This window comes from Pelodiscus sinensis, chromosome 19 (genome assembly GCF_049634645.1).
Source record: "Pelodiscus sinensis isolate JC-2024 chromosome 19, ASM4963464v1, whole genome shotgun sequence".
Lineage (NCBI taxonomy): Eukaryota > Metazoa > Chordata > Testudines > Trionychidae > Pelodiscus > Pelodiscus sinensis.
In genome coordinates, this window is record NC_134729.1 from 15,696,582 (window position 1) to 15,724,152 (window position 27,571).

Here is a 27,571-nt window from a genome sequence, read left to right on the forward strand (position 1 = left end):
GAGCAGCAAATTCCTGGCGGGGGTGTGTCACGGATCCCATGCTTCAAACAACAGGTCACGCTGCTTGAGCGCTGGCACCCGCAAGAGGAGGATCGCACACCAGGGCTCCTTGGGAGCCGTGTGCTTGGGCAGCCACCCAGGAGAGATTCAGGTGCCACCCAGCTGATTAGCAGAGCGCCCACAGCCGGCAGCAGGTGTTTCTACTGATGGTGCACATCTGCACATGCCTTGGTGCACAGAACAAATCTTATTCTGCTCATGGATGGAAAAAGTTAGAGGGAACATTGTCAGACAGTCCAAACCAGGACTGGACACTGCAAGAGGCTCTCTCATGAGATTCGAAGCCCTGCTTGGCAAAGAGGAGAAATTCATCTTAAGCAACCAAACTTGCAAGTGCTTATTCATCTCCAACTTAGCCCACCATTAACCCTCTTGGTTACTGCTTCCCAAGCTGGCGTGGGCTACAGAGATGCAGGTATATTGTGAAGCAATTAATCCCTTAAAAAATCCCCCATGCATCAGATTACAGCATCCCTATGAGTCGAAAGGTCTGCGCTATGCAGACCCAGCAGTAATTGGTAGACGGCACCGGCTTTCTTTCTGCGGTGACAGAAGAAAGTGCGGCTTTCGCAGCCTTTTCATGCCTCTGCTATAGAGGGACGATGCAATTATCTTGGCAACCGCATTACGATACTGCAAAAAATAGAATCGGAGATGGAAGTGGCTCGTCCCCACTTGTGCTCAGCGATAGATGGAAAATTACCTGTGCATCACTGGGCTTTGTTAGCTCCTTCATTCAGGGCCTCGCCACACTTACCTCGCTGGAGCACCAGCCGCTTCCCCAAATGGTGCTTTATTGACTTGCTCCCCACCCACAGAGCGAGGCAGGGCTGACTCCTGCCATTCGCATTCAGGGGCTGCTGTTATTAAGAGTGAGATTTGCCCGGCGTTGCTCAGGTCCTTCACTCAATTCTTTTGGGGTTGGGTTTTTTAAAGGGAAAAAAAAGGAGGAAATATCCAGGCTCCATTGAAATCATTGCTCTGGGGCAGGGCTGGGGTGGAGGGTTCAAGCGCAGGCTGCCCCGTGGAGAGAGGGCAGCCCCGGCCCTCTCCCCCCGCAGCAGCTTGGGGACAGGTGAGAAGCGCTGTGCCGGGCAAGATGCACCGGGCTCGTTCTGCCTCTGCGAATGAGCTACGGCCCTGGGGGGGGCTTCCCGCTGGCCCACCTGCCGGGTTTCCGTCCCCAGTTGGATGCGACTGTTTAACTAGCGATGAATGGCAGCCCAGAGTAGGCAGAGCCAGCCGCGGCTGCGTGGACACGAGGCCCTGCACACGGCGAGGGAGCGAGCCAGGCTAGGAAATACCGCGTACGTGTGTCCCCGCCCCACCCTTGGCTCGCACCCACATCCTGGGAGTCGTTGCCCCCAAGCCTGCAGCAGGAATAAGAGTGAAGGCTGGCGTGCGCTGGAGGACGAAGGAAGGAATCAGACGCGCTGCTTAGTGGGGAGGGGAGGGTCGTCTGGCCCCCCCCACCTGAGGCTGTAAGAGCAGCCGCAGGGAACCCAGTGGCACAGGGACGCGTGAGCCTGGAGGGGGCTGAGCACGTCCTTGAGCCAGGCGCCCTTGGAGACCGAGCCGGGGAGGTCTAGTCCAGGCAGTGGTGGTGCCAGCTCCCCCTTCCTGCCAGTGGGTCCCCTCCCGGGGCAAGAGGGTGGGTTGCCGCCCGTGGCTTGGCTGAGGGCTGGCGCTAGCCCGGGGGGAGCGGCGTGGGCAGGTGGGCACAGCCGCAGTCATGGTGCCGTGTGCGCGGCAGCTCCAAGGGAAGGAGAAGTCACCACAACTGAGCAGCTCGAGAGCCTAGGCCATACCGGGGGGCAGGGACGGGGCGGGGGTGGTAGCGCTGCAGGAGCGGAGCAGAGGCCAGTGTCTCTGTTCGTCTCCCCGCAGGGCCCGCGCTGCCCCGGGCTCTGTCACGCCGAGGCAAGAAGAGGCTCAGGCCGGGGACTTATCTCCACCTTTAATTAGAAACGTATCCAAATCTGCGAGCCCGCCCTGGGCCTGGGGCCACGTGCCACGCCTTGGACAGAGGCCTGGGGGCGGGTCAAAAGGCTGCAGGTGGCTGGGGGAAGTCCCGCCGTGGCTCCCCCTGGGCCGGTAAACTCTTGCTACAGAGCCCGAGAGGAGCCAGCTCCCCAAGCGGGAGAAGGCCCCTTCCTGCGGTCCTCCCTCGGCACGCCGGCGGGGGGGTGGGCAGGAGGGGCTGGAGCTTCCAAAGGGCCGGGCGGCACCACCTGGCAGGAGCGGCTGGGCTCGGAGGTCGTGGCCACAGCTTGCCAGCTCCACCAGCCAAAGCAGCAAGCCCCGGGCCCCCACACCTGGCTGAGGCTTGTCGCCCCCAGGCGGCTGGGTGGGAGAGGTGCCCCGGCCTCGCCCCAGGGCCGGACGCGTCCCCGTCCCGCTGCGCTACATGGAGCGCTGAGAAGCTGGATGCCAGGCCGCTGACGCCAGGACAGGATCGCCGCCCCGGCTGCCCGGTACTGTAATGGGGGGTGGGGGGAGCATTGGGCCGGCTTCAGAGAACGAGGAAGTGGCTCCTATTTTCTTTGCTAATGGGAAGGAGGCCTAGTGCTTCTGACACCCCCCAGGCCACACCAAAGGGGGTTCCCTCCGTCTCTGCAGGGCTCCAGCAACGGACGCTAACCGCTGAGTTGGATGCCACTTAGCCCTCCGAACGCCAGATCAACCTGAGCTCACTCCTCCCCGCAGCACCCTGCAATGTCATCCTCCCCATTTTACAGATGGGGAAACTGAGGCACAGAGCGGCAAAGCGACTTGCCCAAGGTCACCCAGCAAGTCAGCAGCAGAGGTGGAGGCAAAGAACCCAGGAGTCCTGGCAGCCAGTGTTGTGCGTAGGTCACCAGCCCACCCTCCTCTCCTCGCTGTGGTGAAAGAGGCTCCTGCTTCGTTTCCTTTAATTAGCGTCTTGTCGGAGTCGTGGGGGGCAGGTCCGATGCGCTGCACGTGCTCCTGGTGGGGCGCACGCAGCACAGAGCCGAGCGCAGTCTGTGCCTCCGGGGCCCTTGGCGGGCGAGCACCAGGCCACGTCCCGATCTGTGTCTCCTCAGCACCTGCGCAATAAACACAGAGGCTCCGTCCCAGGCCGGAGGGAGAGAGGAAGAGTCCGGTGGCTCGTGGCAGCAGCCGGCAGCTCAGAGGGAAGGAGGGGACGCAGCAGCAGCCTGCAGGGGAGAGCGAGAGGCGGCAAGTGACCCAGGGCGGGAGGAGAGCGAGGGGGGAATGGGCCGCCCCCCCTGTGGCAGCGAGACCACGACTGGGCAAAGGCCATGCCACAGGCACGGCACAGGCGACCTGGGAACAGCAGCCCCAGAGGCGAGTGCCAGCCACCCACGGGCAAGCGGGGGGAACGCAGGGAGGGGCAGCCAGGCCGCGAGCGGAGGAGGGGAAGGGGATGCCCCAGGAAAGAGAGAGGGTGACGGGCACTGGGTGGAGAAGGGAAGCGGGGGGCAGAAAGGGGCTTGCAGGCAGGGAGCAGAGCGTCCGAGGCCCAGCTCCTGCCTCTCGGCCCAGGTGGGGCAGAGCACAGAGCCGGCCTCCCCAGGAAACCCCCCATGCCAGAGACCCCCCTTCGCCCCACCCACCCAAGGGGAGCTGGGTTCTGGGCCTGGACACCTGCCCAGAGGGGGCCGATTCCGCACTGCCCTGCCTGGGGAGAGAGTCCGGCGCCTGGGCTCCGGCCTGCCCCCCGTAAGCCGCTGCCGAGGGGACCCACCCGCCGTCACGGCTTCTTCTGCACCACCTGCCGCAGGTGCAGCTCGCTCTCGGCCGCCAGGATGGGCTGCTCGCTCTGCAGGTGGTGGGTGATCAGGTGACTGATGCTCTCAAACAGGACGTCCTTGGTCCTCACCTGGTGGGACACAGCGGGGCGGGCGTGAGTCCCAGAAGCCGCCCTGCACTGCTGCGAGCGGGGGCCCCCCCAGGAGGCAACAGCCCCTTACCACGCCCTCGGGGTCCACCAGCAGCAGATGCTTGGGCTGCCCGCCGTGCATGCCCGTCAGCACGTACTGCCCCGGGTTGGTGAGGCTGTCCCGCACCAGGAAGTCCCCGTCCACCCGCAGCAGCTTCTCGGCATCTCGCCGGCTCATCTTCCCGTGGTACCAGGGCTCCTGCTTCAGCTGCTCCTCCGTGGGGGCGACGGGAGCCTTCCGGGTGGGCGGGCTGGGCCACTGGTCCTCAAAGGGCGGGCTGGCCCCCCCGGCCACCGAGCACTCATGCAGCTTGAGGGCGTCCTCGAAAGGCCCTGGGGAAGCCAAGCACATCAGGCAAGGAGGGGACCGCGCCCGTCCCAGGAGCTCCCGTCGCCAGCCAGGTCTGGGGAGAATTCCCCACCGCTGGCCCGGGGGTGGCTCTTCCCAGGCCTTGATCCAAAGCAAAGGAAAGTCCCCGCTCTCCTGTTCCAGGGAGGATCTTACACTGAGCCCGTCACCCTGGCCTTGAGCACCGTCCAACATGCACCCAGCACCACGGCTAGTGTCTGCCGTTTGGTCTCCAGCCCTTTCTCCCAGGGGTGACTGAACCTTGCCCCATTCTCTCCAAAGCCGGGCAAAGCTGCCGTCTTACTCATGTCAAAGAGATCCTTCGGGGGGCTCTCCTCCGGCCTCCGCGCGTCCGCCTCCCAGCCGTCCAGGCACTGCGTGTTGACGTACATGTGCTCCTCGTAGTCGCGGCACGCCAGGGGCTGGCTGTCTGCCTGCAGGTAGCCGTCGCAGGACTGGCCTGGAAGACACAACCGTGTGTTGTGGGGCACGCCGGCAGGGTCTGTGCCAACACACCCAGGAGCTGGGCCTGTCACTCCAGGGTCCTCCCTATGATCTGTCTTCTGGTGCCTTGGCCAGGCCAGTTGTACCAGCGGGTAGAGCCCTGCATGGACACAACATTTGTATCCCCATAAGCAGAAAGATGCCGTGGACGGCTGCCCAGACGGCTGCTGAGCCGCCGGTTTGCAGGGTTCTAGGTGCGGCATTTGTATCCGTCACCACACGAACGCGCCGTGGCTGGAGGCCTCCGCTCCTGCCGACGTGCTACCCACGGACGTACAGCGGGTCCCTGTGGGTTTGCAGGGCTCTACCAATCGGCCCCACCACTTCCCTGCTTGGGTGATTTCCACCTAAAGCCCCTCTCCCTGCGCCATGCAGCCTGACCTTCCCCTGCTCACCCCCTGGCTCCTCCCCTTCGGGTCAGCCTCTCCGGGTATCACTCTCCTACGCCAACCTCCCTGCTTCCCGGCGCCTCCCCGGAGCCGGCCCTGTCACCCTGTCTCGCTAGGAGAGGAGGAGGAAACCGAAATCACCTCCCATGGGAGCAGCTGCTGCCACGTCCGGGGAGACTCTGAGACTCGTTGGGGACCAGACCCTCCCCCCCATAGCTCCCCGGCCTCCCTGCGGCGATGCAGTGGAAGGGTCAGCTGACACAAGGCTCCGACTGGTGCCAGAGGGTCGGTCACGCCCCACATGGGTCTCATCTCACTCCCCCGGTAGCTGAGCAGCTGGGGCCACTGATGCCCCCTCCGAGGATCCCTCCCCCCAGCCATCCGCGGCGCGTTGGGCCGTGCAGTCCCGTGCCCGCAGGAACGTCAGGCCCTGGGTTAAACTGGGCTCCGGCGGCAGCACGTACCCTGAGTGTCGCTGTCCCAGTGGGAGCCCGCGTGGCTGCTGTGGTCTCTCCTGGCAGGAAACCCAGCCTGAAACAGAAGGGTCAGAGCTCGCTCCAGGCCCACGCAGGATGCGGGCGGGCTCCCTCCAGGCGTGGGGAAGGGCTGAGCATGTGGCAGGGTGGGGGGCGAGGACAGCAGTGCCCCAGCTCTGCTCCCTGCCGCCTGCCCTTGCTGGTGAACGGAGCCTGGGAGGTCACTGCTCACAGCCGCACGGACAGGGGCAGCCCCCCCCACACTGACAGTCCACAAGCCCAGGGGTCAGAGCCACGAACCCCACTGCCCTCCCCCTGGCGGGGCACGTCACGTAAGAGATCCGGGGGTGCCATGGGCCGGGCGCAGCTCAGCCCCTTGTTCCCTGCTGCGGGGGCTGGGACCGGTCACGTGCCGGAGCAGGGGTGGCCCCGTGGCCCATCCGGGCAGCCGCAGTCAGGCCACGAGGCGCTTTGCTGGCCTTGACCGTCCATGGGCACCGCCCCCGCCGCTCCCATTGGCCGGGAACCAAGAACCGCAGCCAATGGGAGCAGCGGGGGCGGTGCCTGCGGATGGCCAGCCAGAAAAACGCCTGGTGGCCTGACCCAGGCTGCCCAGCTGGGCCGTGTGCTCCCGTCCCGGGATAGCGGACCTAGTGGCCCTTCCGGCCGCAGGCTCGATGGCCCCGTGACTCTGTGGCTGGAGGTTTTGGCAGAAGCCCGGGGGGGGGGGGGGACAGGACACCCCAGAGTGGTCAGGGCTGCCCCGATGGACACGGCTCCGCCCCGGGACTGGCCCCACGCCAGGCACTGACCCGGGGACAAGAACCCGTCTGGTCTGCAGCTGCCAGGCCCAGGGAGAAGGCTCAAGACTCAGCACAGGGGAGGTTCGAGGGCAGCCGTGGGGGGCGGCGCTGGGCATGGGGCGGGCTGACTGCAGGAGTCACCTGGCTGAAGTGAGCCGCGCCCGAGGGCTGCGGGTGGCCCAGCAACGCCCCGTGCCTGAGCCGCGAGTCGACGAGTCCCCCTGGGGGAGGCTCCTTCCCCGGGATGCTGTTGTAGTAATCGTGCTCGGCCAGCTCCTCTTCATCCCCCCACGCGGACTCCTCAGGCCCCAGGACCCTGCGCCCCAGAGAATGTGGGAGTTAGACGCCACGGCCACGCACAGCCCTGGTGTCCCGGCACCTAGCACCCCAGGGCGCTGGAGCACCTGGCAGCCAGGCCCGGAGCACCCCCAGACCTGGCACCTAGGGCCTGGCAGCACCTCGCCCCGACCCATGGCTATGGTGACAGAAGCACAGCCGGGCACAGCAGCCCCCAGAGCCAGTGTCGCGCGGAGCAGGCCACAGGGCCTGTCTCGTGACGCGGGGAACAGGGACACCCCACAGCCCCTCTGGGGGCTGGCAGCCTCAGGTGGGGCCTGTCCGAGTAGGAGAGCCCTGGGGGGGCAGTAGGCCGTGCTGGGTGCCCGCCGGGGTGTGGGCTGGGGGGATGTGGGGTGGGAGGCTGCGGGAAGATGGCTGGGTGGGGCCGCCAGGGTGCGGCGAGGGGGCGCGGAGCTGCGTGAAACGGGCCCATCTCTCGCCCCCCTACCTGTCCGGCGGCACCACCACCTTGGGGGGGCTGTGGAGATACTGCTTGAAGCGCAGCTCGAAGGCCTGCCCCACTGTGCTGATGACGCTCTGCGCCAGCCCCTCGCAGCACTCCAGGATGTGGCACGCTGCCCGCGGGGAGAGAGACCCGTCAGCAGGGCCGTGCGCCAGGCCCCCGGGCCACCTCCCATGCTGAGCCAGACGGGCTGCCTGTCAGCAGGGGCCCCAGGGCTGGAGCGGAGCCCCCTTGCCTCTGAACACAGGGGGGCTGGATCTAGCAAATGGCTCCAGCGCCGCCACCGCCCTCCTCATCCTCTTCAGCGAGCCAGACGGCCGGGCCCCAGCTCGCGCTAAGCCCCCGGCTCCCACGGCTCCCCCCGAACACCCCTGAGCCGCCTCCCCTTCCCTGCCTGCCCCGGGGACCTGCCCCCAGCCCGGGGGGGGAGGAAGCTTTGGGCAGCAGGCCCTCCAGGCGGGGCTGTCGGAAGCAGGGAAGCCCCTGTGAGAAGCACCCAAAGATCCAGGGCAAGGAGACTGCGGGGGGGGGGGGGATCAGTGCTCAGCCTAAGGCGCAAAGAAGGGCCCGGAAGAGCAGGAAGCTCCGACACGCTTGTTTGGACGTTCCCCGGATTTCCAGCCGGCCGCTGGGCCCCGGAAGGGCCGGCACTGGGAAGGTCGCCCGCCCACAGGGCTGGGCCATGGAAAAGCAGCCACCGCGGGGGCAGCTGAGTGGGCAGAGAGGGTGCCCTGTAAGGCCCCGTCCTGCCAGCGATGAGCCCCCCCTGCAAGAGGCCCGGGTGGGGGGAACCCTCCTCCATACTGTGGGCCAATGTGGGTCTCCCATGTAGCCTCGATCCTCCCCCCCAGCAGCCCCGCTCACCTCTCTGGTTAATGGGATCCTTCGCCACGTAGGCCACGTAGTCTGTGGTGTCCTGCACGGAGAGAGGGGGTCGGGGGAGGGGGGTTTGTGGCCATGGCGCCCGTGGGCTTTCGGCAGAGCCACGAACCTGGCTACAAGCATTAATGCATCCGCCCCCTTCAGCCGCAGGCGGCCTGGGTGTGGGGGTCCCAGCTCAGCTTCAGGGGGCTGCAGAGACCACCAGGGCTAGCGGTGCTGGGACTCACCCCGCAAGCCCCAGGCAATGGAGCCGGAGCTGTAAGGGACCAGCTCCCTGCGGCTGGCTGGGGGAGGGCTGCCCTCTAGTGGCTGCAGCCCCACGAGGAGATAAAGGACCTACTGCCCCCGGCAGCTGCAGGAGCTCCCCTTTGGGCAGCACAGGAGCAGGGCTCCAGGCCCCGATCCCTGAGGGTGTGCGCGGGGGGAGGGGGATGGAATTTCCTTGCAGCCTCTGGCTCCGTGAAGGGGGCAGAGCAGCGAGCTGGGCCACGGGATCCAGCAACGGGCTCGTGTTCAGCGACCCGCTCTGGCGAGTCAGGTTCGGCCGGGCAGCTCACTGCTTCGTGGGCAGGGGCCGATGCTCCTCTGTGGGAGAGCCCGGGGCAATCCAGTCCCCCTCCGCCCCTTTCGCTGGCTCCCCAGGGCCTGTCCCTGCTGCCTTGTTCTCCACGGGGCCGGGAGCTGTTGCAGCTGGGAGAGGCAAGGCGGGACCCGAGCCATCAGGGTAGGAAGCATGTGGAGGGGGAGAGGAGCTGCCTCCCCTGCCACGGGGGTTACCACCTCTGAAATGCAAGATCCTGGCAGCCCCCCCGCCCACCCCGGCCAGGCAGGCCTGTCATCACCCCAACCACAAGGCAACTGCAGCGCCGGAGACAGCAGGACCCTCGGCTCTCGCGGGCCGGGGCGGTGGGCTGGCAGGCAGGGGGCTGCCGCACTCACGGCCGTTCTCAGTGGGAACACGGCAGCGTCCTTCGTGGGCGCAGGGCGTTTCCCGGGCGCTGTTTCCCCCCCCCCCCCCCCCCCGTTGGGAGTCGCGCAAACCTGGTTCTGGCAAATCCGTAGCAAACGGCTTGGCCCCGCTGGTCAGATGCCCGTCAGGCCCCTGCCGCTCCCGGGGCCCAGGCCTGAGGCCCCACTGACACTGGGACTCAGTCAGAGGCAAACCCGGGTGTGGGGAGAGAGGGGGATGGAACGGGCAGTGGGGGCGGGGGGGGAAGGGATGCAGAAGGGAGAAGGGCTGGGAGGAGCTCGCGTCCCCCCCCCGAGGGTGGCTCTTACCGTGTCCCCCCCCGAGGCGAAGGAGATGGACTGCATGTGGTGGTTAGCGATGATCTGCGGGGGACAGAGGCGGGCGTTATGGATCTTTGCCGAAGCTGCGGGGAGGCTCCGGAACGGCTCCGTGGGGCGTGGCCGGGGAAAGGGGATTCCCAGGGGGAGGCCGGCTGGGTCGAGCGGCAGCAGCGACACTCAAATTCACCACCCCGGCTGGCCTGGGGCATCTGAGCTGCAGCACGTCCCGCGCACCCTCCTGCCCCGCTGGCGAGCGTCTTGCCAGTGCAGACGTGCCCCCCCCCCGATCACACCCAGGAATCCCCCACACCCAGCCTATAGCCGCCCTGTGCAGCCTGACCAGCTTGCCTGATGGTTTAAAGGGGACAAAGCACCATGGGAGATTGCACAGCGTAGCCTAGTGGTTGGAGCCCAGGGCTGGCAGCTGGGCCTATGGGCGTTCTAACCCCGACCCGGACACTAGCTCCCTGGCCCACGCAGAACTCAGGGTTACCCTTGTGCTCGGAGGATAAGCAAGGATGCTGCTTCCTCCTCTCCCCCCACAGCTAGTGACCCCCAAATTCGGGGGGGCCTGATGTGGGTGTCGGTCACCTCTCTACAGGGACAGGGGTTGGGTGCCCGTGTCACCCCCGAGTGGACTCTGCGTTTGGGGGAATGACGCTGGACTTGCAGCAGTGAAGCTGAGAGCAGCAGAATTTTGCCCCGGATCCGAACCAGGGAGCCGGTTTCTCGTGTTCCCCGTGCCTGGGGGTGGAGCTGTGGAGGACGGTCGGGGGATGCCCAGGGAGGATGAGATGAAGCTGAGCAAAGGGGGGGGGCGTGTGGAGGCTGAACGGCACCGGCCGTCCCGAGCTGTCGGCGTGGAACGGTCCCTGCCGGCGCCCCACCGCTTGGGACACGGAGCACCGGCGATGGGCCCTCCTGGGGCGAGCCGGGGAGGCCCGACAGCTCTGCCGCTGCAGAGCCCCAGAAGCAGGCCCAGCTCAGAGCAGTCTCAAGGCTGCTCCAAGGCCCGCTAGGGGCCGCGCAGCTCCCCAGAGCCCGGCGGGGGCGCGATGGCGCGGGGACTCACCTGCCGGGTGGTGGGGATCATGAGGTTGAGCCCGTCGATGGAGATGTTGACGGCGATGCTCATCCCGGCGAAGCGCAGGTTGCTCTTGCCCAGGATGGAGAAGAGGGCTCGGTTGGGCGCCTGGGGAGGGAGAAAGGGCTGAGGGTGGGCGCTGCGCTCGGCTGGCCCGGCGGGGCCACGGGGCAGCAGGAGGGGGACAGCGCAGGAAGCTTCTGCAGCTTGCCAGCGCGCACCGGGAAGGTGCTGGGGAGACTCCCAGGGAACCGGGCCTGAGGATCCCAGGGGCGAGCCCCCAGGGCCGGTGCCATGGCCACGTCTGCACGGGGTCTGCCAAGCCGAGTCGGCATCGTCAGATGAGGAAACTGAGGCACGGTTACCCACCTTCTTCTTCCAGGCCCCTTTCACCCCAGGCACCGCCTCGTACAGTCTGTTGATGGCTTCCCTGCGAGCAGAGAATCAAGCAGGCTGGGTCAGCGGGACTCGCTCCCCCCTTCCCCCTCCCCGCTGCTAAAACACTGCTCCTGGGACTGTCTGGGGGGCCCTAGGGTCAGGCCAGCTGGGGCAGGGACGAAGGGGAGGCTGCTGGTGCGGGGTGGGGGAGGGCAGCACGGCTGTGTCTCTGCCCAGGGCTTTAATAATTCAACACCAGGCACTTTGTGCTCAGGCTCCTCCCTCTGAGCCGCAATCGGCTCCCCCCCCCCCCACAGGGCCCCAGGCCACAGAGCAGCTGTAGGGAGGGAGTCATGGGGGGGCTGGGGGGGGGCTATTTGCCAGGCCGGTTCCTCCCCCGGCAGGAGATGGCGAGATGAGGGTGCCTGTGACGCGCTGGCAGGAGATCGCCTGGGGGGGTCCCCCAGAGGGATGGACGACCCCCCCCGACGCTGCCCCTGCGAGCACGTGTCCTTCCCTAGCCGGGGTACTTCTGCTACTGGGACCCCATCCCCGCGGGGCAGGGCCTGGCCCAGCAAAGCCGAGGCAGAAAGCCCCCGCTCCGCGCGCTGTGCTCCCACCCGCGGCCTCGGCAGAGGGAGACGCCTCGGGCTGGGCGTGGGACGTGCCTGGCCCCGGGGCCCTTCCCAAGGCGGCCGGGTTAGCAAGCGAAGCCGGGTCGGAGCCGCCAAACCGGCCCTTTGGCCCAGGATCCAGCTGCCAGCCCCGGGGAGGCTGCGCTCCACCCAGCGTCTGCACGGACCCAGTGGCCTCCGCGGGGACCCAGGCCTACCCTGCCCCCGGGCGGTGTTCCTCGGGCCACGGCTCAGAGAGCTCTTAGGGGCCCGGCCCAGGCTCTCTCCTGGGGCGTCTGCTCAGCACAGGCGGCATCTGTCCTGCTTGCCGGGCGCCCGGACCCAGCGTAGGGGGATGTGGGGCTCCCCCTAAGGGCAGCACTTTTGCAGCCTGGGCTGGTGGCTCGGAGCCGGAGGGCTCCTTCCACGGCTCCCCGGGCCCACGGAGCCCACGCGCCCGAGAGAAACGTCTCCTGGGACCTCAGCCCTGGGACTCGGACGGACGCTGCAGCCTCCTCGCGTGCGCCCCCGCGCCTCCTGCCTCTGCTGGCCCCCGACACCGGCCGTGGGACTCTGCTCTCCCGCCTCCTTCCCTCTCCCCGTCCTCGTCCTCGCTATCGATCTGCCCGTGGCTGCCCTCCCTGCAGCAGCCGCCGCCTCTGCAGTCCCCCCCCCCCCCACCTGCCTGGTTTGCAGACGGAGCCGCTGCAGCAGAATCTGCCTCCTTCACCCCGTCCCTGTACCCGCCGGGGGCGTTGTATTGGGAATGCAGGACAGGGACTCGTGGCTGGTCGGGGGGGGGGGGGGGGGAGGGACGACTGGGCCACGGCTCAATGTGGGCGCCAGAGGTCAGATGAGCTGTCCTTAGGCCTATGCTCTCTGCCGTGGCTCGGCGTGGGTGCCACAGGTGGGACAGGCTGCCTGTAGGGACAGGCTGCCTGTAGGGACATGTTCTGTGCCGTGGCATGGCTGGCACAGCGTGGGTGCCGGGGGGGGGGGGGGGGGGAAGAGAAGGGACAGGCCACCCATAGGGACACACACTCTGCCATGGCTCAGCATGGGTGGTCGGGGGGGGCGCCCATAGGGACACGCTCTCTGCCACGGCTCGGCGTGGGTGCTGGGGGGGGCGTCCATAGGGACACGCTCTCTGCTGTGGCTCGGCGTGGGTGCTGGGGGGGACGCCCATAGGGACACGCTCTCTGCCGTGGCTCGGCGTGGGTGCCGGTGGTCAGTCGGGCAGGTCAGCTGGGCTGCAAGCTCTGAGACACCTGCAGTGCGGGAGAGGGGGGTGGGGGGAATGGACCCACCCCCTGGACTGTCTCCACCTTGATTCCCTGGAGCGCTGGTGGTTTCCGGGGCCGGGCGCTGCGGGGCCCTTACCTGGTGACCTGCGTCCGCGTGTTGAAGTCCAGGGAGCGCATGGAGCGCAGCACTTCAATGCAGCCCATGTACTGCAAGAGGAAGGGGTCGCACGTCAGGCCGGCTCCCCCCCCCAGCTCACAGGAGGTGACCGGAGACCCAGCCAGCCCACCCCAACCTGGCTGCACCCCCCTGGCCCCTAGTGGGAAGCAGGGAAGGGAGGCTCCCTGCAGCCCAGACCCTGCCTCCACGTGCTGCCGGTGGGACCTGCCCCCGTGGCGGGGAGTGGCCCCGGAGCCCAGCAGCACAGCTGGGCCAAAGCTGCACCTGCACGGCCGGGACGGGCCCGCGGCACCGGGAGCCCAACTCAGCGGGTGCCGGCGGCAGGGCCAGAAATAGCAGCAGAGGGTCGGGCTTGGGCTGCCACCCGGCTCTGGATCCAGCAAGGGGTGGGGGCGCCCCCAGAGCGGGGAGCAGGCGTCCCCAAGGCGCCATGTCCGGGAGCACGGCTCCAGAAGGGACTCCCCCCCTTCGCCCGCCTGGCCTCACGCAGAGCCGGGGTGGAGCGGGCAGGGCAGGAGCAGCAGAGGGGACGAAGGGCCGGACTGGAGACCGGGGACCACGCAGGCCTGCGGCTGGGGGACAGCCCGGGACGGCGGGGGCGCCGGGAAGGATCCGCGGTGCTGAGCCAGGCTGGCGCAACGCTCCCGTGGTTCTGTGCTGGACGGCGTCCCTAGGACTCCGTGACCCTGGCAGGTCCCACCAGCCGCTGGAGCCGGCCACAGAGCGCGGGGGAGCCGAGCCCAGCGGACGTGCCAGGCCAAGCCGCAGGCAGAACTCGCTGTGCGGAGGGACCAAGCCCCAAAGGGGTCGAGGAGGCTGGGGCCAGGCAGAAGGGGGCCAGGCTGACAGCTCTGCAGCCCCACGGCTCTGCACCGAGCAGCCCGCTCCAGGGCAGGGTGCCCAGGCACCGCCCCCGACAGGCATCAGAGGGTGCCCCCAGTCAGGGGTAATGGGACTTTGCCTTTGGACCGCTCCCTCCAGCCCCTCCCCCCAAGCTTTTTCAAGTAAGTCGGAGCATCCCAAGGGCCCTGCAAATAATCGTCTCCGTCCCCATTTTGCAGGGGAGGGAAGCGGAGGCAAAGAGGCGGCCGGATAAGTGACTTGCCCTAGGTTGCCTGGCAAGGCAGTGGCAGAGCTAGCGCTGCCAGCTGAATTAAGGACTCCTGGGAGCTGGTCCGGCCTGGGACAGAGGAGGATCCCGATTCCTTCTGGCCTTACATCGTGTCAGTCTCTGACTGGGCCAGGCCCCTTCTCCCCCGAGCTCTCCCCCACAGGGATCGCAGCTGCTGCCAGCCTACAGCCTCCCCTCCCCTTTTAGCGCAGACTCAGGCCTTCCCTTCAACGGGCACTCACGCTATCCCCTTTCCATGGCTTTGCTCCCTGTTCTATGCTGCAGTACCGAGGCTCTATTCCACCCCAGAGGTGGCTGCATTTCTGTGGTGGGCAAAGAGAGCTGTGCTTTGGGACCCTGGGTGAGGAAAGGGGCTGTTCCCAATGCAAGCTTCTCCTGTGTCCCCAGCACCAGGCCCCTCTCTGCCTGCTGCCTCCTGTTGCTCCTGCAGTAACTGCCAGCACTGAAGGAGTTAACCTCTGTGGATGCTCTTAGTCCTGCCCCACACACATCAAACCTCTGCAGCTGATCTCTGGCCTGGCAGGGGGAGGAGAGACCGAGGCCAGCCAGGGATGTGCTGCCCTGCAAGGAGCCAAGTGCCCGCAGCAAATTCCAGCCTGTCAGTCCCACAAGCACCAGCCCTGGAGCCTGGCGCCCCCAGAATCTCAGCGCTTTCGGGGTGACTCCTTTGGGAAGCGGGGACTTATTACCGTGCCCCTTTCGCAGGTGGCAAACTGAGGCACGGCAGGAAATTTCTCCCCAAATCCAGCAGCAACTCGGATGCAGAGGTCAGAATAGAATCAGAGTCCCTTCCCCCCAGCCCTGTGCTCTAACCACTAGACCCACTCACCCTGCTGGGACGGGAAGCCAGGACTCCTGCTCCCCACTAGACCCTGAACAATCTGGAGGGGTGGGCCACATTAGAGGCATCCCACCAAGCCACCCACGGGAGGCGGGAGCGGGCCTAGATCCAAACTTCACCGCTGGCCCGTTCCCAGCATGGGCCCCTGTTCCTCCCGTGAAGGCTGGAGGGCTTGAACTCAGATCCCACAGGGCTGGAGCTTGATAAACTTCCCCCTCCTCCACTGCCCTGGGGGGAGGGGGGGCAGAAGGGAGAGACTGTGCTGGTGGGGCCAGGCCAGCCCCACGGCCAGTTAGTGGCCCCAGAGACGCTGGGAACAGGACGGACTTGGGAACCTTTCCCTTCCCTTCCAAGTTCAGTCTAATTTGGTCAATTTCACACTCGGAGGACTTTAAAACCAGCGACTGTTGTGGTTCCATGGGAGTGTTGTGGTGAGTTGTAGGGTCCTGGCCCACAGAGGCGCTGTGTGTGGCGGGGGAGGGGGTCACAAGGTTATGTGGGGGGAGTTGTGGTCTTGCTGCCCTTCCTGCTGCCTTCAGAGCCGGGCCCCCGGCCAGCACTGCAACCAGCACTCTCCAGCTGGCAGCACAGAAGTGAGGGTGGCAACACCCTGACCTCCCAGAATAGCCCAGTGATCCCCTGCAGCCCCCTTTTGGGCCAGACACGCGGGTCTCCCCCTGGAAGCGGCAGCACACGCAGGGCCAAACGGCACGCTCCGCGGTGCGTGGCTGTGAATCTGGGCGGGCCCCAGTCCTCCGCCCCAGGCCTGTCCAGAAAGATCCCTTGTGCCGTGGCAACAGACCCTCCCAGCTGGAGACCGACCTTCCCAGCCCCGGCCTTCTGCCGTCTCGACGCGTTCGCATGTGCTGGCCCCGACCCTGCGCGCGTCGCCGGGCGCTCTCGCCTCTCCCGCGGGCTTTGCGCTGGCTGGGCAGGCGCACGCGAGTTCCGCACGGGCACTGAAATAGCAGCAGTAGGGCTCAGGCGGAGACTCGGGCTGGCCACGGAGCTCACACCAGGGTCGGGTGGCTCCAGAGCCCGACCTGCCTGAACACCTTAGAGCCTGGGCCCGGGCGTGCACCGTTCTGGGGGCCCAGCAGGCTGGGGAGGGAAGCCCCGTCGTTTGCCGCTCTCAGCCCCCCGGCAGCGGGAGCCGGGCGTGAGGCGCCCAGCAGCGGTGGGAGGCCCTTGGGGAATATACGCTGGGAGCCGGGCAAACAAGGCTGCCGGAGCATGGACAGGCCAGATGCCTCAGACCCTGCTGGGGGGCCGCGTGCTTTTCAGGTGGTGGGGGAGATCTGGCTCCTTTCTAAACAACCCCTCCAGCCCGATTCTGCCCGCGGCGGGGTCAGCGGTCACACCCGGGCGCGCGAGGGGGAGATGGCTCCCGCCTCGGCCAGCCCCGCCGGGCCTCTTTCGCCCACGGGCCGGGCAGGCTCCCCCTGGCTCCCAGCACCCCGGGCCCTGAAATCAGAGTCGTCGTGTCAGGACCCAGCCGCAGGCCCAGTGGGACACGCACCCCCGGCCCCTCAAGCCACACGCAGGCCTCAGTGTTAAGACCTGCAGTCCCAGGGCGTGGGGGGTCTCACTGGTGTCACCGCCCCACAGTGCTTCCTGGGGCGGGTGGGGGGGCAGAAATGATACAAGGCAGAGCCCTTTGGAAACCAAAGCTCAAACCAGCCCATCACCATGGTAGCTGAACCCCTCCCCACCTCCGAGGGAGTTCTCACAATCCCCTGGAAGGCGGGGCTATTACCCCCTCCCCTCCCCACCACGTACAGCCAGGGAAACTGAGGCAAAGCTAAACTAAGCGACTCACCCCTGGAGTCTGTAGCGGAGCAGGGAAACGAACCCAGCTCCCCAAGTCCCCTGGGCCCTCGTCCCTCAGCCAAGCCGCCCACACAACTTTGGAGACACTTGAAGGCAGACTCTGCCCTGACCAGCAGCTCGGCCGAAGTCAACGCTGTGGTGTCAAGCCAGCCTGAAGGAGAACAGGAGCCCGGGGGACCGTGGCTGATGCTGGCCTGGGAGTCGGGGAGCTGGGCTCTGCTCCTGGCTTCACCCCAGTTCCACTGTGCAACCCTCCCTGCTTTGTGCCTCAGTTTCTCCATTCCTGGCTCCGGGGAGGCGTTAATACCCCACCCCCCAATTCTAGGACTCAGTTCATCAAGTTGTGCCTGGAGACCCCTGCCCAGCGAAGGACGAGGGCTCAGTGCTGCGGGTTTTAAACCAGGGCCAATTGGCCGGCCGGGGCCAGGTTTCCCCCAAAGGGCTCAGCCCGTAGATAAGTCCCAGCTGACGGGGCGGAGCGGCGGCCGCCTTTGGCGATGCAACACCAACCCCTCCCCAGGCCGGGTGACAGCTGGGCTGTGGGGCCTTGAACAAAGAGAACTTGAAGGAGCGAGACCCTCGCGACTCTGGGGATCAAGCAGGGGAAGCCCCCAAACCTCCCTCCCCCCATGGCCGGGGGCACCTGGCCCCTTCCCAGCTGCCAGCTCCTAGCGAGAGGCGCCCGGGCAGCGCAGCCCCCGTTCAGCGCCCGCTGGCTCAGCGCGGGAGCCAGAGCCAGGTGGGCCCGAGGGGCGGGGAGGCTGGAGAAACAGGCTTACCCTGACGATGTAGGAGACCCCCGGTCCCAGGACCCGCTCGTCCGGATGGAGCCAGCCTTGCGCCGGCTTGTTGATGAAGCTGCCTTTCCGGTTCCATTCCTCGCCGGCCAGCTTGACCCCCTCGACCCGAGCCGCCTTCCTGCCGCCCCCGCCTCGGAACCGGCTCATCACCTGCAGGGAGCAGGGAGAGTGGCAGACCGGCTCGCAGGCGCTCAGGACAGCGGCCAGGCCGGAGGAGGGCCCCCCAGCCTCTCCGGGGCCCCCCGGCTTGGCCGGGGCCGACAGGTCCTTGCTGGCGCTGGAGGGGCTGCGGCTCAGGAAGCCGGAGGGGCTGGAGAACTTCCACTGGGGGATCCTGGGGATGAGCATGCAGAAGGTGGTCCCGGGCTCCTGCTCCTCCGGCAAGCGGGCGTCGCCCAGCGGCGGGCAAGGCTGTGCCAGGGCGGCAGGCGCCGAGGGGGCCGGGGCGGCGGCCGCCACCTGGCTGCTCATGGCTGGGTCCTCCGAGGGGGTCACTGAGCCATTGCGAAAGCGGCCATACTTGGGCTCCGGGAGCATGCCCTGCCGCTGCCTGCCTGGCTAAGTGCTTTTAGAGTGCCGGCCGGGCGTGCTCTGCGCCGCGCCCGCTCGCTGGCCTGCCCCTCCGGCCCCCACCCCCCGCCTCCCGGGGGAGGCTCCGCTCACACAATGATGTCATGATGCTATTGCTCAGCAGCAGTGCTGCCGCAGGCCTGGCCGGCTCGGCTCCCCCCGCCGCACACGGCATCTGTCAGCACTGGACAGAGGCAGAGCAGTCGGCCAACAGGCCGAGGGAGGAGTCCCTGTCGCACGCAGCCTCTGGGGGTGGCTCTGCCCGCTCGGCAGGTCCTGGGGTAACGGGCTTCGTCTTCCAGCTTCCCCTCCCACCCAGGGACCCTGCCAGGGCTGGGGCTCGCCAGCCACCGGCACTAGCAAGCTAGCCTGATGGCCTTCCCCTGCACCCCCTTGTCTCTGCCAAGCAACGGGACCCCCCGGAGCCCGCAGGAGGGGGAAGGAACGGGGAGCCCACCCCCAGGGATTATAGAGCCGCTTCATGAAACCCGACGGACTGTTCCAATCAGCTAGTCCGACCTCCTGCAGGTCGCTCGCCAGAGACGGTCACCTGGCGCTTCGTGCAGGAGCCCAGCCGTTTGTGGATGAGCTCGAGAGAATGTTACCAAGCCGTGGGGACCTGGGAGAGGGCCCCCCCCCAACCAGCCAGGGACCTGGGAGAGGGCCCCCCCCCCAACCAGCCAGGGACCTGGGAGAGGGGCTCCCCCCAACCAGCCAGGGACCTGGGAGAGGGCCCCCCCCCCCAACCAGCCAGGGACCTGGGAGAGGGCCCCCCCCCAACCAGCCAGGGACCTGGGAGAGGGCCCCCCCCCCAACCAGCCAGGGACCTGGGAGAGGGGCCCCCCCCAACCAGCCAGGGACCGGACAGGCACTAGTTCTCCAGCCAGTAGGGAAGGGACTAGAGAATGAATCAGCCACTGACGGCATTTTGCAGCAATTGACGAGATAATGTCAGGACAGCTGTGGGTCAGATTCTGCCCCCAGTTACATCCCGTGCAACCGGCTCACTGTGGGCCCCTTCGCCTGCTCAGCGGCTCACCCACCTGGAGGAGCTGCCACGAACGGCTTGGGCCTTGCCTGGGCTTTTTCTGTTAAGTGTCTGGGATGGACCCCGACCTCTGTGGGGAACGAGCCTCTTGCTGGGGCCCACGGGTGCCACCCAGCACCGTCAGGGGGCACCGCTAGAGAATTCGGCCCCACGTGTCTCCTGGGAGATGGCAGTTCCCCACGGCAGCCTCCCGTCGCCGGCTGCCCACACACCCACCCGAGCGACACCGTCGCAGGGTCTAGCCACAGCCACAGGGGCTCCCTCGCCCGCCCAGCCACGGACGTGACACGCGCCAGCACGGGGATGTCAGTAGCGCTTAGCAAGCCAATCGCTGGCATGTCCATCGACCAGTCGATAAGGGGATTCGCCACAGCGCTGCTTCTCCGCTGCACTAAACCGCCAGGCTCTTACGCTGGTTACAAAGCAGAGCCGCAGCATCGGGGACCCAGCCTGAGCCAGGACTGCTCAGCCCCACTCGCCCCCTTTCCCCTGCTACCCCCCACAGAGACAGTGCTGGGGGGAGCCACTTTTTCAGCAAGCTCCCCCCAGCACCGGCTCCTGCTCCCCCCTTGCTGCCTCTGATAGAAGAGACGGCAACTAGTCGAGTCACTAGCATGGTTCTGGGCCAAATCCGACGGGCTCTGCACTAGAGGACAAAGGGCCACGCGCTCACCAGCGCCTCCCTCTGGCCAGGCAGGGAACCAGCTCCCTGCATCAGAGCGCCCTCTGCTGGTCAGGATCCCAGTCTCTGGCACAGGTCTGCTGCCGTTCAGCCCCTTGGCCCTTCCCTCCTAGTACTGGCCTAGGTCAGTGCCCCTGCTCTCTGGGTCCTCCCCTCCCTCAGGACCCCCAATTCCCCCACACCCACCTTGCCTCAGTGACCCACTGCCAGGCATCATCACACCCCTGCCTCAGGGGAACTGCAGCCTGAAACAGCCACTCATCATAGGTAAGGGCGGGTGGACCTGCTGCCACCTAGCAGCCCTAATCCCCTCAGGCCCTGCAGCCCAAGAGCCGAGCCAGGCCAGGCCTCTCATTTCCCCAGCATCCAAGACCCAAGTGGAGCAACCAGGAGTCTGTCTCCTGCCTCCAGGAGCCCTTATTTATACAGCACCAGCTGGGCCCTCATTGGCTGTACCTGCCCCAGCTGTGGGCTCCACCCCCTCAGCCTTCTCCCAGGGCTGGGTTTTAGCCCTTAAAGGGCCAGAGCAGACGCCCCGGCACAGGGACACAGCTCAGACATCAGGGACGGTAACGCACATAAACCAGTACGCCAGGGCTGGGCACAGGATGGATTCACAGAGCGGCACTGTGATCTTTTCAGTTTTGTTTTCTACCCCTCTGCTGATGGTCCCTAATGTCGTGGTCGCCTTTTTGACCAGCGCAGACACAAACCAGTGGGGGAACACGTCGGCCTCCCTGGACCTTCAGCCATGGATTGGAAAGTGCCACAAGAGCACTTCGAAGCCCGGTTACAAAGGGAGACAGCGGAACTGGAATTCATTTGCAAATCCAACACTCTCTCTCCATTTCGGATGGAATACAGCTCTCCGCTGGCTAGCGCACTACAAAGGCAATTTCCCCTGCTTCCCGTCACCGCAGTGTTCATGCATCTTAAATACACTGATGAATTTAGCTTCACACCAGCCATGAGATGTGAGGAAGTGATATCCCCATGGTATGAACGGGCAACCAAGAAACAGAGAAATTAAGTGACTTGCCCAAGGTCATGCAGGTCTTCTGTGGCAGAACTGGGAACTGAACCTAGATTTCCCAAGCCTCTTCCTCACAAGCCTGTCCAGTCTTTGCACAGGGTGTGGGGGAGGGCGTGAAAACAGACGAGTCACTTTCATTCCTATTCGCTGTCACTCTCCAGCAATGGTGCTCTGATGCCCTGTTTGCCTGGCAGAGGGATGTTTACCTCTTTCACAAAGCTGTTTCCAGCTGGCGTCACGCACACGTCCCCGTGGCCTGGGGCTCTGTGAAGCGGTGGGTGTCACCGAGCCCGTGTTTTGGTTCCAATTTGGCCATATGGTGCCACCCCTTAAACAAATTGAAATCTAATTATTTTCCCAATCCACCTAGGAGCTTCCTCTGCAGACGATGATGAAAGGGAGACAGGCAACCGACAGAACCTGCTAGGCTCGCTAACTCCCCTCCCCCGCCAAGAAAGAGGCGTGGGGGGAGCAGATAGATGATATCGCTAATGACACATGAATTAAGAATCAAAGCCTTGTTTTCAAACTCCACATTGCATGTGCCAGCGTCTCTGTTTTCTGCTTCTCCTCTCTGCCTCTTTCTCTCTCTTCCAGGCAGGTGATGGGACGAAAGCCAGTAATTGCTCTGAGTGCGATCAATAAATCAAGGTAATAGAATTACATTTGCTGTTGCCATATTAAGAAATGCTTCTCTCTCCTTGGTTCTAGTTGTTTTCTTTTCTTAACCAACCTCCAAAGCCTGGAAGGGAGAAGGGCTCTGATGTTCTTTAAAGCTCCAAATGTGCTTCAAAGGGTTGAGTCGGGGTGTGGGGGAAGGGGTCATATGCTCTGCTAGAAGTGATTCCAGATCCGTTCAGGCATTTGCTAGTGTGCAGCTGACTCTGTTTTCCTCCGTGTCTGTTAGCTAAGCGAGATCAGGACTTGGCTGGAAGACCTCCACGGAAAGCCCAGGGACATGGAGTAGGCACTGCTGCATTTGAAGCTGCTTCTTCTAGCTGACTTCCTCTCGTAAACTGTTTTGCAGTGTTGTCCTGCTGCCATTCAGTCCTTGCCATGTTCCAGCCTGCATGGAGTAACCCTTAGCTTGTTGCCTGCTTCGAGCAGAGGCAGAGGTGCAGAGAGGCTTAGCTGGGGGTGACAGTAACTTACAGGTACTGTTGTATTGCTCCCCCGCGGGGGGCTCAGAGCAGGGCTTGGGGTGTGTGATATCACAGCACCTGTAAGAAACTCAAGTGTGGAGTGGCATGTGGGGGGCTCAGGACAGGGGTTTGGGGGGTGGATGTGGGTCAGGACAGAGGGGGAATGTGGAGGGTGCAGGAGTCAGGAGGGGCCCAGGGCCGAGGGTTGGGAGGTGAGTGGAGGGGGGCAGGAATCGGGGCGGGGAGCATGGGGGGCTCAGGGCAGGGGGCTGGGGAGGAGTGCAAGGGAACCAGGGGACCCTCAAGGGAGGCCAGGGGGCTGAAGCCCTCCCCCAGTTCCTACTGATGGCTTGCTACTTGCTGCCCCCTTCCGCCACTGTCCGGGAGCAGAGCAATGCCCACGGCGGGGGTCCCTGGCTGCTCTGCCCCCTCCCCGCACCAGGCGGGGGCGCCGGGCACTTTCCTCGCCCCCCCCCCGACAGTGATGGGCGGGGAGCAGCAAGCCACAAACAGCAGCAGTCGGAATGGGGGGAGGCCAACCCCCCCGGTCTCCCTAAAGGGCACGGGGGGAGGGGGAGAGGGTCAGGCCTGGGCGCCCTCAGCCAGCTGCTCTCACCTCTGGGCCCAGGGAGTGTGATTCACGGGGACTGGCCAAGCGGGGCCTGGCTCCCAGGGCCCGTGGGAATAAGCTGCTCCCGCACAGAACCGTGGCAGGGCCGTCGGCTCGGCCGGGCCGCAGGGTCACCAGCCTCCAGGGCCGGCCTGGACTCCCCAGGCACCGCAGACTCTCCAACGGAAGATTCTGTCGTGCGATGAAACCTCCAGGAATGCGTCCAGCCAGACCCGGCGACTCCCCTGCGCAGGGGCAGGGCGATTGCCCAAGGGGCCTGGGGCAGCGAGCTGGGCTCCCGGGGCTGCTCTGTTGCCTGCAGGCCGCGTGCATTATCCCGAGCCAGGGCTCGCTGCTTCGCCAGGCTGGCCCCGCCCGGGCTGGAAGCTCCTTTTCCTGGCGTGATCCCGGGAGACGCGGGCTGCTCTCCTCAGCACAGTCCCTGGCGGCTGAGGGATTATTTCATCTCAGCTTCAATCAGCCCTGGGCCCCAGAGACTTACGGAGCAGCTGGGGCCTTCCCAGGCTCCGGCAGCCCCAGCTACTGTGTGTGGCAGAGCCTGGAGAATAAGGTCTGATCTCGGCCTCCTCCAGCCAAGCAGCCCGGCTCCGTTCACGCCAGCAGAGGCCTCTGCCCCTCTGCAACCCCGAGCCCACAGCTCCACTCCCCTGCCCCACCCCGCACCTGCTCCGCCCAGAGGGAAGCTGCTGCTCCCACCCTCTTCTGGCCCCGCTGGGGGCACAGGATAAGGGGGCCAGCGCCTCTCCGGGGCTGGCAGTCATTGCAGGGGCTCAGGCGGACACTGGCTGCCCCTCCCGAGAGCGTCCTGGAGCAAGGGGCTGTTCTGCGCTGCTGGGAATTCACTGGGGGAGGCAGCCCCTTGGCACCGGCAGCACAGGGGTTAATTCCCCGCTGGGACTGCGCCCTGGCTCTATCCTCAGCTGGAATTTGATGCCTTGGCGCAGGGCACGTACGCACACTCACGCACACTCACACACACACGCACACACACGCACGCACACGCACGCACACGCCCTGCTCAAGGCCACTGCACTGTTGCCAGCACTCGCCTGAGCTCCAAGCCTCCAGCCCCAGGTCCCTGAGCCCTGCCCTGGGGGGCGCTCGGAGCCAGTGTTCCCTGGAAGCTGAGCGCTTGGGCAGCCGCCCAGGAGTGATTCTGGTGCCACCCAGCTGATTAGCAGCGCGCCCACAGCTCCACTGCTGCCAGCTTGTGTTTCTACTGGTGGTGCACATCAGTGCACGTCTCAGCGCACAGAACACAAGTTTTCCCACCCATGGCTGGAAAAAATTAGAGGCAACTCTGCTCGGAGCCCGGCCAGTCCTGCTCCCGTCCTCAATGCTGATCTCCAGCCTATGCAGGAAGGGCCGTTCCGGGGTCCTCTGGGCAGATCTCTGCTCTCCACCCTGGCTGCTGCAGAGACGACCCAGCGACCAGAGGCGGCTCTTGCTAGAAGCTGAACATGGAAACAGCTGCCTGGCTGCCTCGGGGCCGGTGGGAAATGATTTGCCATCAAAGAGCCACCCAAAGGGGAACAACGGGTCTCTTTGATCTGGCTGCAGCTGGGTTCAGTCTGCGGGGGGTTCCCAGAATGAAAGCGAGGGCCCAGCGGGCCGGGTGGCAGCGTTTCACGGGGGAGCCCGGCGGGAGCACCGGACAGTCCACAGGAAATGGGATTTACGGTTTCTTACACACTCAGAGGCAAGAAGGAGAAGAGACGAATTGGTTGGTTTCGTGCACAGGCCTGGCCTAGCTGGGAATCGTTAGCCAGAGAAGGCCTAGGGACCGACACGGCTGGAACAGCCCCCCATGGGACAGATGATGGAGCGCAGCAACGTTAGCCACACGGCTCTGCCCCCTTGCCGCCTGCCAAGGAGCCTGCTCAGCCCTCTCAGCATGCCAGTCCTCACCAAGCCAGGAGGACAAGGGGAGGGCTTAGTGAGCAGAGGCCTTGCACTGGGGAGCTGGGTTCATTCCTGGCTCCTTGGAGGATTTACACCGTTTCTGTCGGCTCAGGTGTGACACGTCCCCAGCCGCCCTATACCCACAGCCGCTAGCTGGGCACAGTGCACAGGTGCCTTGCACCAGGACAGCCTCTTCCCCTTTCCACCGAGGATCCATGGAACCGGCGTGAAACACCTGCAGGCTGGCAGGGCTGCAGCCGCGCTTGGCACCGCGTGAATAACGCCGGCGTCATTGGAGCAGAGAAACAAGGTGGCCACTTTCTGTCCATTCCTGGGGCCCTGTCTCCGTAGCGTTTCAGCTGCACGCGAGCGCGACTAGGCTTGGTGCAGGCCGGGCCTCTGGGCTGAGCCATGCCTCAGGAATCTGCCAGCCCGAGTGTCGCCAGGGCTGGCAAGAGTGCGGAGAAATCGGTCGGGGCCCTGCCCTTCTCTCCTCTCCTCAGCTTCGTGTTGCTGGCGCCTTCCTGGCAGGGGAGCCCAAAGGTCCAGCATTCGCCCCGACGGCCCCCAGCTGAGGAGGGATTGTGTGAGAAGCCTTCTGTTGCTCAGAGCTGGAGCAGGGGAACTGGGCTAGTGCCATGGGTCGGGGGCTACTCCAGCTGGGCCGGGCAGGGTCTGGCACACAACGCTGCCGGGCGCCAGTTAACCAGCTACCAGCCAGCACCACCCGGGACGGGCGATTCTTACCGGGGAACTGGTTGGCTTCCCTAGAACACCCAGACATAGGTAGGGTCCAGAGCAGTCCTGGCTGGGGCCGGCCCACAACATTTTGGCACTTGAGGCTCAAATGATGCCTCCATGCCCCCTGGCTTGGGCCAAAACTTTGAAAGGTCCCAATTCTGCCTCCTGCCTGTTCTGTCTCTTGTGCCCTCCTCCCTCCACACAGCGCCCCCAGCTCTGCGCATCTAGCGCAGCGAGAATCCATCTGCACCAGCAGCGACACAATTTTCGACACTCTGGGTCCTAGTGGCCCCCCCACACAGTCTGGCACCTCGCGGCCCTGCGCCCGGGTACCCGGCCCCTCTGGGAACCCCCGGAGAGGGACACGCACAATCTGACCATCTCGTGGTGGGTGCGTAGCTGTCCGTGCTGCCTGGCCCAGCTTCCGCTGGCGCCTGAAACTGCTGCTCCCCTGTCGTGCTCGGAAGCTCAGTTCTGCAAGTGGAAGGGGCCTTCGTGCCACCCAGCCGCCACGAGAAGGGGGCCTGGGCTCCAGGGTGGGGTGGGCAGAGGACGTGGCCCCCCTTGCACTTGGCTGGCCAAGGTCAGCCCCAGGCGTGGGGTAGGTTGACTTGCTCCAGGGAGGCACAGAGGATCTGCTTGCAAAGAGCAGCCTGGGTGTAAACGCCCACCTCTTTCTGCAGCTCGTCGCTGGCGGAAGGAAGGGGGAACCCTGGTGGCAGCCAGCTCACGGGGAAAGGTCACGGAGCTGTTTGTTCTCAAAGGGGCTCAGACGTTCCCCTCGTCCTGGGCTCTGTGTGTGTGGGCGGGGCGGGTTGTGTGCTGAGGAACACAGAGTGTGTGTGTGTGGGCGGGGCGGGTTGTGTGCTGAGGAACACGGCGTGTGTGTGTGGGCGGGGCGGGTTGTGTGTGGCAGTGGGAGTGGGAGGTGTGCAATGGTGGTGGTGTGTGTGGGGGGGGGGTGTCGCTGTTGTGTGGTGTCAGCCCGGGTTGCTGTGTGACTGGATAAAGTGCTGAGAAGCCTGGATGGAAGGGGCTGCTGAGAGACACAGTCTGGTGGATTTGCATTATGTTCTTGCATCTCTCAAGGCCCTTGCTGCCAAAATGCAGCCAGCTCTGGGATGGAACACAGCCACCATTCAACATGGCTACAAAGCAGCCTGTTTCATCTATGCTCTTTCCAGATGTGGTTATTAAAACAGAATAGAAGAATAGCAGAAGTACACTCCGATCTCATGCTCAGAGGTTTCTTGTTCGTTCTGCCTCCACGCCCCTTAGCACTGAGACCTGGAAGTGAGTCCGAATGTAGAAGGGGGCCGGGGTGGGGGGGGGGGGAGTGGACAGGCACAATGTGATCCTGTCCAAACGGGAGCTGGGCCAGGACACCCAGGCTAAGAACAGCTCCCTCTACGGCCCTTCTGGAGCGGGGGTCACTCCGGAGCTCCACAGCAGAACCCCAGTCCCTTGTGAAATCAACACAGCCCACGTGGCAGAGCGAGCACCCACGCAGAGCACGACTGGGCCTGACTCTGCTTTGCTTGCAAACTGACCGGTCTGAAGCAGAGAGTCTCCAGGCCTCATAACTTTTCCCTTTCGTCTGGAATGAGTTTGAGCGTGGCATGTGTGCACCGACACACACACATACACACACACACACACGCATGCGCACACACGCACGCAGATACACACACACACACGCACGCATGCACAGGGGCAATTCACCAGCTAGGACTTACCCCTCTTCCCAGAAGCCAGTCTCCCTCTTGCAGCACCCACCGCGCTCTCCCAGGAAGGGCTGCTGAGCGCCAGGGCTGCCGTGTTCTCCAGCAACCCTCTGACTCGAGTTGAGCTGCGAGTTTGTCCGCGGCGCTCACCACATCCTCTGGGCTCTCAGCTCACAGAGTGGCTCCCCTACCTGCTTGTTTCTCTCTGTGGCCCGCAGATGCAGGCGGGAGGTTAATGTTTATTGATCGAGGGGAAAATAAACATGCGAGAGGGCAGAGGGAGGGCGTTTCTATTTATTTATTCCAGGTCGCCTGGAGTGGAACCGGCCCCCCTCCCCAGGCAGAGGCCCAGGGGAAACTCAGCAGATGTAACTTCTTAGAAAGAAACCAGCGAATGATTAATCTGCGCCGCCTGGTAGGAATCTGAGCCCCCCCAGCAGCGTGATCGCAGCTCAGCCTCCCGTGGTCCGCTGCCACCCGAGGGCAAGAGCAGCCGACGCAGCTGGAAAGGCCTCGG

The 27,571-nt window shown here is 65.3% G+C and overlaps 1 protein-coding gene across 5 annotated transcripts; it reads right to left on the bottom strand.

Moving 5' to 3' along the window:
* Positions 1–1,999: 1,999 nt before the first annotated feature.
* On the bottom strand, positions 2,000–27,308 carry SHC2 (SHC adaptor protein 2). 5 transcript variants are annotated; one of them, XM_075902582.1, is made up of 14 exons: positions 27,067–27,308; positions 17,561–17,731; positions 12,937–13,007; positions 10,934–10,994; positions 10,553–10,672; positions 9,469–9,522; positions 8,173–8,224; positions 7,294–7,420; positions 6,648–6,822; positions 5,692–5,758; positions 4,639–4,794; positions 4,017–4,318; positions 3,791–3,925; positions 2,000–3,239 (listed from the first exon to the last, which is right to left on the bottom strand). In XM_075902582.1, exons 2-13 carry the CDS (start codon positions 17,726–17,728, stop codon positions 3,797–3,799), a joined length of 1,482 nt encoding a protein of 493 aa, XP_075758697.1. In that variant the 5' UTR covers positions 17,729–17,731; positions 27,067–27,308; the 3' UTR covers positions 2,000–3,239; positions 3,791–3,796. The 5 variants fall into 5 exon arrangements, with proteins under 5 accessions (XP_075758697.1, XP_075758699.1, XP_075758698.1 ...); XM_075902584.1 differs by lacking the exon at positions 27,067–27,308 and adding an exon at positions 20,110–20,268; XM_075902583.1 differs by lacking the exon at positions 27,067–27,308 and adding an exon at positions 20,068–20,224.
* Between the last annotated feature and the right edge of the window lie 263 nt (positions 27,309–27,571).

Coding starts and splice junctions, on each gene's coding strand:
- SHC2 (XM_075902581.1), bottom strand. CDS start 18,118: ATGCTCCCGGAGCCCAAGTATGGCCGCTTTCGCAATGGCTCAGTGACC. Junction 13,008..17,560: donor GGGTCTCCTACATCGTCAGG/GTAAGCCTGTTT, acceptor TTCCTCTTGCAG/TACATGGGCTGCATTGAAGT. Junction 4,795..5,691: donor CTGGGACAGCGACACTCAGG/GTACGTGCTGCC, acceptor TGTGTCTTCCAG/GCCAGTCCTGCGACGGCTAC.